Source organism: Vipera berus (genome assembly GCF_964194415.1).
Source record: "Vipera berus genome assembly, chromosome: 7".
In the NCBI taxonomy this organism is placed as follows: Eukaryota; Metazoa; Chordata; class Lepidosauria; order Squamata; family Viperidae; genus Vipera; species Vipera berus.
This window is the reverse complement of record NC_138209.1, coordinates 29608969-29617640: the sequence shown is the minus strand read 5'-3', so window position 1 is coordinate 29617640 and position 8672 is coordinate 29608969. Positions and strand designations below refer to the sequence as shown.

The 8672-nt window shown below is 40.3% G+C and overlaps 1 protein-coding gene across 2 annotated transcripts; it reads left to right on the top strand.

Annotated features, from left to right (window-relative positions):
* Window positions 1–2066: 2066 nt before the first annotated feature.
* LSM6 (LSM6 homolog, U6 small nuclear RNA and mRNA degradation associated) lies at window positions 2067–7281 on the top strand. 2 transcript variants are annotated; one of them, XM_081332120.1, is made up of 4 exons: window positions 2067–2109; window positions 3722–3835; window positions 4914–5027; window positions 7080–7281. In XM_081332120.1, the coding sequence occupies exons 2-4, from the start codon at window positions 3742–3744 to the stop codon at window positions 7112–7114; spliced, it is 243 nt and encodes an 80-aa protein (XP_081188246.1). In that variant the 5' UTR covers window positions 2067–2109; window positions 3722–3741; the 3' UTR covers window positions 7115–7281. The 2 variants fall into 2 exon arrangements, with proteins under 2 accessions (XP_081188246.1, XP_081188245.1); XM_081332119.1 differs by lacking the exon at window positions 2067–2109 and adding an exon at window positions 2118–2527.
* The last annotated feature ends 1391 nt before the right edge of the window (window positions 7282–8672 follow it).

The window sequence follows — 8672 nt, the reverse complement described above, 5'->3', positions numbered from 1 at the left end:
CCGAGGTATTCCGGACCCATGCCATGTAAGGACTTAAAAACCATCACTAAGACCTTGAACCTCACCCGGAAGACAACTGGTAACCAATGCAGCTCGTGGAGCAAAGGTGTAACATGGGAGTACCGGGAAACTCCCAAGACAACTCTCGCGGCCGCATTCTGTACCAGTTGGAGCCTCCGAGTGGTCTTCAAGGGAAGCCCCATGTAGAGAGCATTGCAGTAGTCAAGACGAGAGGTCACGAGCGCATGAGTGACCGTACACAAGGCCTCCCGGTCTAGATAGGGCCGCAACTGACGCACCAGGCGAACCTGAGCGAAAGCCCCCCTAGTCACGGCTACTATATGATCTTCTAAGGTAAGCCGCGAATCTAGGAGGACTCCCAAGTTGCGCGCCCTATCCACGGGGGGTAAAGACTCACCCCCCATAAAAAGAGATGGAACATTTTGAATGTCCCGGGATGCCGGAATGTACAGCCACTCAGTCTTGTCAGGGTTGAGTTGAAGTCTGTTCCTCCCCATCCAGACCCGAACCGCCTCCAGGCAACGGGACATCACAGCGAGGGCATCACTGGGGTGGTTTGGGGTCGAAATAAAAAGTTGGGTATCATCAGCATATTGATGATACCCAACTCCAAAACCACGAATGATCTCACCCAGCGGTTTCATGTAGATGTTGAACAGGAGAGGCGAGAGAACCGACCCCTGAGGAACTCCACAAACGAGAGACCTAGGGGCCGATCTCTGCCCCCCTGCCAACACCGACTGCGAACATCCCAGGAGATAGGAGGAGAACCACCGAAGAACCGTGCCTCCCACTCCCAATCCCCTGAGACGCCGCAGCAGGATACCATGGTTGATGGTATCGAAAGCCGCTGAGAGGTCTAATAGGACTAGGACAGAGGAACATCCCCTATCCCGGGTCCTCCAGAGATCATTCACCAGAGCGACCAATGCCGTCTCCGTGCTGTACCCGGGCCTGAAACCCGATTGGTACGGATCCAGATAATCCGCTTCATCCAGGACCAGAGGGAGCTGATGCACCACCACACTCTCAACAACCTTCGCAAGAAAGCGAAGGTTGGAGACTGGACGAAAGTTGTTCAACACAGCTGGGTCCAAGGCTGGCTTCTTGAGGAGGGGTCTCACCACCGCCTTCTTCTTCTTCTTCTTCTTCTTCTTCTTCTTCTTCTTCTTCTTCTTCTTCTTCTTCTTCTTCTTCTTCTTCTTCTTCTTCTTCTTCTTCTTCTTCTTCTTCTTCTTCTTCTTCTTCTTCTTCTTATTATTATTATTATTATTATTATTATTATTATTATTATTATTATTATTATTACCATGAGCAGACTAGAAAACCAACTAATGGAGCATTGAATAAATCAAGCAAAGTTCTCAATCAAAGCATAAATGACTAGATTCAAATTATCCTACTTGAGACACATTAAGCTATGATTCAACTATCTGGAAAAGGCTCTAACGCTGGAAAAGATGGAAGGAAAGAGAAGACCACGATCAGCAGAGAGATGGACAGATTCTGTTACAGTGGTGATGAATACACCATTGGAAGAGCTCCAAGACCAGATTTCAGAAAATCATCATGAAAATCCTTGTGGCTGCTAAGAAACGACAAAGACTTGATTTTACATCGGTTTGTTCCTGGACTTGCAAAGGCCTCAGCTGACATCCCAGTTAGTAAAATCAGCAAATAATTTTATCAGCTGTAACATTCTGAGTATATCTGCAGTCTTAAGCGCACTATAATAGAAAACCGCAACTCCTTTCTACTTTAACTTCGTGAAGCTCATACCTAACTAATCCACTGAATTAAATAAAAAGACTGTGAATTTAACTTATTGCATTTTGTAAGAGAGTAATCTGGACCCATCTCGTACGCGTATACTTGCTGGGAAGGAAGCCCCTATAAATTGCGCTAACCCCGACGCCTGCCTCAAACCGAAAATTTCTTTTAGGACACAGAGGTGGGAGAAATTTTGGCCGAGTTTGGCCACCATAGCTGCAGCGCACAGCTGGGAAGCTTTGATTGGTCCGTTGAGCAGCCCATCATCCTTCGTTCGGGGAACTGCCTGAGCTGATTAAGGAAGTGGAAGAAACGCGGGTGAGTGAAGGCGGGCGGGAAAGGCACGAACCGAGGGCTGTAGTCGAAGGCGGGGCGGTTCAGGAGCGCTCAGCCGCCGCCGCCGCTGCGTCTTTCGCGGAAGTTTCTGAATGGCGGTGGTGGCCCTTCATCACAGGCGCTGAGCTCCAGCTTTCTTCTTCGTTTCCTTTCCCGCCGCCACCTTTTTCGGGCACGCCGGCCAGGCGCTTGGAACGGACGGGATAGGCTGCAGCACTATGCCCGCGATGCGCATTTGAGCCGCCTTTGAGGACGGTGCAACCTCACGGCGCGCAGAGTTGGGTCGCTGATAGGATTTCCGCAGATCCGGCTGCCGAAGTAGCGATTTTTCCCATTTATTAGCTTGTCGGAAGCGAGCCTGTCGCGCGCGGAAGACTTTCGCTGCTAAAGTTCTTACAAGGTAGCGCTTATGCTGCCCAGTAAACAGGTTTTTGTTGCTATTTTTCTGTTTGTCTTCAGAGATATTTGCATCTTAATACCCTTCCCTAACGCCGTCCCCCCACACCCACCCCCAGTATAATAATTGCCGTTGGAAGAAGCTACACAATGCTGAAAAAAAGTGTTAATTGAAGCTGGCATGGTAGTGATGAGTTTGTATGATCTGGAATCAAAAGTAGAAAATCTAGGTAAAGGAGAAAATCTGAGGCAAAGAATATGGAGGAAAATGATAAACTGGAATATTAGAATGTGGGACTCTAGGAATTCAAGTACATTTCTAGTATATTGTAGCTTTAACTGTGTACATTGTGGATGGTAGCCTTTTTTTTGACCCCATCACTTATTTTTGAAGTCACATAGAACTTTATGAAATTTCACCACCATAATTTGATGGCAAAATGCAGTTTTGACTGCATGATTCTGCAATTTTGTTAAAATAAAGAAGAAAAGACATACTTTATGATCTCTATCATACTTAACTGCTGTTTTAAAATGTCCTTTAAGAATCACGAGACGTAGCAGTAGTGTATTAATTATTTCAACTGATATCAGTGCTATGCCTCTTATGGCCGTTAAAGGTTAAAAAAGTATAGGTCCTAAATATAAAAAGGTTGCCTACTTCATGTTTAGAATAAATATTGTGTTTTATTAGCCCGTGGCTAAACACAGACCTTAGAATTAAAAAGGGCACTGCATTCCTATACAAACTAGAATCAAATATAAGTCAAGTGATTTTAATTTGTCTTAGTCTTAAATATATGGGACTGGAATTGGCCACATACACTTTGGATTTATTTAAGGGTACACTTTTAATGATATTTTAGGAAACCTACCAAAACCAAATGTAAATATTAAAGATTGGAGGGTTTTCTTTACTGTGCTTAATTTATTGATTGCCAAATGATTCTGTGTAAAAAATGCATATAGAACACAATTATGCCTGACAATTTTGAATGTTTTCAGCTGCAGATTTAGTTGTATATTTAACAGAAATGTGGACAACATGTAGAGTACTGCTTTGAATATTAGATGATATAGTTGAATATAGTGCTTTTGTGTGGTGACGTACTGTAATGCTGAAGTAATAAATATTTGAGTTTCTTAAAGTTAGCTATGTTTTGACAAATATTAGATTCTTATTTCTGCTTTTCCATAGAGCACTTGAAAAATAGCAAAATGAGTCTACGGAAACAAACTCCAAGTGATTTCTTGAAGCAAATCATAGGAAGACCAGTTGTTGTAAAATTAAATTCTGGAGTTGATTACCGAGGTATATTCTTCCTGCTTCATCTTCCAATTATGATAGATTTATATACTCTTTCAAAAATGAAATAGATACAGATCATCCTTTGCCTGTCGTTGAAAAATTCTTAATCAAAATTGAATCCAAGCTTTATAGCAGTTGTGACATTGTGATTGAAGAAGGGAAAATTCTCCACGTGAATCGTTTTATATATCTGTATTATGATATTCTTTATCTTGACTTGCAACCACCTCAACTTAAAATAGAAATTTTGGTCTTGGTTGTGATTCTTAGTCGAGGACTACCGGTACCTGTATATTTAATTTGTCAAAAGATGGTTTCCAAATATAAATTAAGAATGAAATAAAATTTGTAGAGGATTAGTTTTTTAAGTGTGCCTGAGAAAGTGATGTTATTTCTCATATATTTTTGATCAAAATCTTGATGAATGTCAGAAAACAAAAATGGCTGCTTGGTTGATAAGGAAAGCAACAGCTGTGTATGTCAAGAGAAAGCTAAAACAAATTGAATGCAGTGGGAATGGGTTATTTAAAAAGTGAATGATGTAAAATAAAACTAGATAGGGTCAAGAATGAGAGTGCTGAATGTGGATAGAATACCAAAATGAGTAGCACGAAAGAACTATTTTGAGGTGGTTTGGTCATATAGAAAAATACATGAAGATTGAATTGCAAAACAGATACAGTATATTAAAGATTAAATGGCTCATAACCAAGGAAGTAATGTTTAGAGTTGGTGAGAGTCTCAAAAAAAGTGGTAAATTTAAAGAACAAAAGGGAGTATATAAGTTAATTTGAGGATGTAATGTGAAGGATAGTTTGTAAAGATAAAAAGATGTGGACAGAGGTAATGGTGTTAATAACTTTGTAGGTAGGCTCCTTTTTCTCATTTTATATCTTTAATTTCTTTGGCAGACACTTACATTGTATTAGATAGATAAAAGTAGGATGGCTGTTGTGCCATAACTAACTTTCATTCTCACTAGCTGTACATTGTATAATGATATCTTCGTGTTTAAATTTTAGAACAGTACTAGGTAGGCTTGGAAGATTACATTATAATATGTAAATGGCTCTAATTCTAGGTGTACTAGCCTGCTTGGATGGCTACATGAATATTGCTCTGGAACAGACAGAAGAGTATGTAAATGGACAATTGAAAAATAAATATGGAGATGCTTTCATCAGAGGAAATAATGGTAAATATGCTTATTAGAAAATACTAGCTTTTAATTATCCAATTAAAACTGTATTGGTTTTATCATTTAAAACCTAACTTTTCTCATCTTGCAGTCTTTGAAATAAAAATTCTAGGAATGAATAATGTATTAATGCAAGAGTGCTATTTATTTGTTTTTAAAAAGTGTTTATATTTCCCTTACACTTTTTCCTGTTTGCTTTTTAAAACTTTGTTTCCTTTTGTAATTACAATATTGTATAGCTTTTGGGAGGTTGATTTGTTCCAGTGTACATGAATCAGTGTACAAGATACATGAAATTTTCATTATTTTTTCTGGATTTGGAGAAATGAAAGTTGATAGGAAAATTGGAATTTCTTTTGAGTTCAATTTAAATTAGTTTAAGGATATTGTGATAGGAAAAACTTAAGGAAGATGGGAATGTTTTAATACTGGATGGGGGACAACGGGTGAAGCCAGGTAAGATGCAGGGGTTGTGGGTGCAAGGGACATTAGGATCCAGTAGTTTATCATTAATTCTGGATGGGGTTGCACTACCCCAGATGAAGTCATTGCCCAACATGGGGTCGTCCTGAACTCATGATTCCTCAAAGAGCAGGTAGCAGTCATGCTAGGAAGGCCTTTGTGCAACTTTGTGTTGCGCACCAGTTGTGTTCTTATATGCATCACAAGGCCCTGTTTATGGTCACTCATGCCCTAGTCATCTCTCAGCTGGATTACTGCAACACACTCTACATGGATCTACCCTTGAAGAGTACTCAGAAACTGCAGCTAGTTCAGAATGCACACACAATCCTAGGAGCACCTAGGGCTGCACATATAACATCGCTACTGCACACGTTTCCTTCTGGATCCAATTCAAGGTGTTGGTTGTTAAAGCCTTACATGGCATGGGTTCAGGCTATCTGAGTAGCTGTTTTTCCCCAATGGGACTAGTCTGCCCCACTCACCAGCGGAAGAAGCCTGCTATGGATCCTGTCTGCTATGAATTCCAGCAGGCAGGTTCAAGGAGAAGAGCTTTTCCGCTATGGCCTCATCCCTGTGGGATACTCTATCACCAGAGGTGAGAACTGCTTCCACCCTTTTGGCTTTGTGGAAGGCTTTTCTGCTTGGCCTGAGAAACCCGAGCAGGACATTCATAGCTGAAGGTGGCTGACAGGGTGAGAAGACTTCATCCCCATTCCACCCCGCTCTCTGGTTTCAGTATAGTTTTAAAATCTTGAATCTATGTAGTTTTAATATTTTAATTATTTTTCTACTTGTTTTATAACTTGTAAGCTGCCCAGAGTCATCTTATAGGGGAGATGGGCAGCATAAAAATGTAATAAATAAAATGAAAGATCTAATTACTTTATATGTATGACAGAAAGAGGCTTGTTGAGCATGTTAGGTCATTTTGTTAAAAAGAACAGTAAATATATAAATTTGATAAAGAGAGGAACTTCTATATTTCATAACTCCCTTCCCCATCCTTAGCCTAGTGCTGCCAAATCACACACAGAGATTTCCATGGGCCAAATCATGCAATCCTGGGACCGTAGATTATGGATTCTTTCAGTAGTGCAAAACATTTTCCATAAAAACAAAGGAATTTTTCAATTCTGCCTGTTATGTTGTGCTATAATCACTCTTTCCAAAGGAGACCTGAGATGTTTACAAGAACCTCCCTATTTAAAGTCTTGAATAAAATAAACTTAATAGAACCAGCAGTGTTTGATGGCAGTAATTAAAAACATTAAAGTTCTTTGAAAAAGAAAAACAAAATGACAGGCATCTTACATGCAGTGTAAGCCTGGAGTAAACCATTATCCCATTAATGCCATGGCACAACTTTAGTATTTTTCTGAAAGAAGACAACATTAGGTCCATCCCAACACGTGTGTGTGTGTGTGTGTGTGTCCGTGTCCCTCTCTCCCTTGCTGTCTTTCAAAAATTATTTTGTTATATTCCTGCACAGTAGTAATAAATGATTTGTGAACTGTAGCTACAGTAATTATTGTTCATCTGTCATGACTTTGTTTAATGTATTATAATTTTTCTCCCTTTAAACAGTTTTATACATAAGTACACAGAAGAGGAGAATGTGAGCCTTTCTGAAGATGGAATATTTCATATTAACTTTTCTTAATAATTGTTTTGTTTCTTCCTTCCATTGTAAAGTTATGTAACCTGTATGTTAAAACAAAATAGAACATTTTCCTGTTTCAGTGTTGTTTGTATTTTAATTTGGAAAGAAATAAAAAATGGAAAATAGTGTGATTTCTTTAATCTTTAAAGCTATTTTAAAACAGCATATGGTACTCAAATGGTAATAGTTACAAGCTGGAGAATAGCTACACTTAAATCTTTTTGACTGCCAAAGTGGGAAGAATGTTCTGAGTTTTCAGTGACTGAATAGGCAAGGTAACATTCCCAATTTTTTTAAAAAAGACATGGTGAATTGCTAACTTTTAACTAACAAACATATTAAAGTAGGGAAGGGATGGAAGTTACAATAAAAATGCAGTGGAAAGAAAATCCAGAACTTAATGTGACAGAAAGAAGTAAGCACCACAATTTGTGAGATGTTATTTTTTATTCAGAATCTTGGCAACTTTTTTATATGGTTAAGCACAATTTATTTTGTCTCCTCAAAAGGCTTACAGGGTTCCTAAATCATATTGACTATTTTCACATTCTAGGATGTATTTATCACACTTAATATAGCATTCAACAACTTGGTGAAGCTCTTATAATTCTATTTTTATTTATTTATTTATTTATTATTTAAATTTATATACCGCCCTATTCCCGTAGGACTCAGGGCGGTTTACAGGGAAAATTAAAATACATAACATACAAATTAAAATCAGTTAAAACTATGATTAAATTACAATCCCTGAAGTTAAACTAAAACCCAATTAAATTAGTTAAAACCCCTCAGTCTGGGCCAAACAACTTGAAGAACCAGGTTTTCAAGTCCCGGCGAAATGAGCAAAGGTCGGGGCAGTCCTGAGTTCCGTGGGAAGTTGGTTCCATAGGGCCGGCGCACCCATAGAGAACACCCTTCCCCTGGGAATAACCCGCCGGCATTCCTTAACCGGCGGTACCCTGAGAAGGCCCTCTCTGTGGGAGCGCACAGGACAATGGGAAGTTGGTGCCGGCAGCAGGTATTCCCTTAGATAATCCGGACCCAAGCCATTTAGAGCTTTATAGGTCATTACCAGCACCTTGAATCTCACCCAGAGGGCAACCGGAAGCCAATGCAGCTCACGGAGAAGAGGTGTTACACGGGACTATCGGGAAACCCCCATCACAACTCGCGCGGCTGCATTCTGCACCAGTTGAAGCCTCCGAGTGGTCCTCAAGGGCAGCCCCATGTAGAGAGTGTTGCAGTAGTCTAGCCAGGAGGTTACGAGCGCATGGGTGACTGTGCCTAGGACATCTCGGTCCAGATAGGGCCACAACTGGCGCACCAGACGAAGCTGGGCAAAAGCCCCCCTGGTCACAGCTCCTATATGGTCTTCAAAATTGAGCCGTGAATCCAAGAGGATGCCCAACTTGCGAGCCCTATTGATGGGGGGTAACACCTCACTCCCCATCAATAATGATGGAATGACCTGGTTAACCCGAGATGCCGGTATGCACAGCCACTCAGTCTTGGCA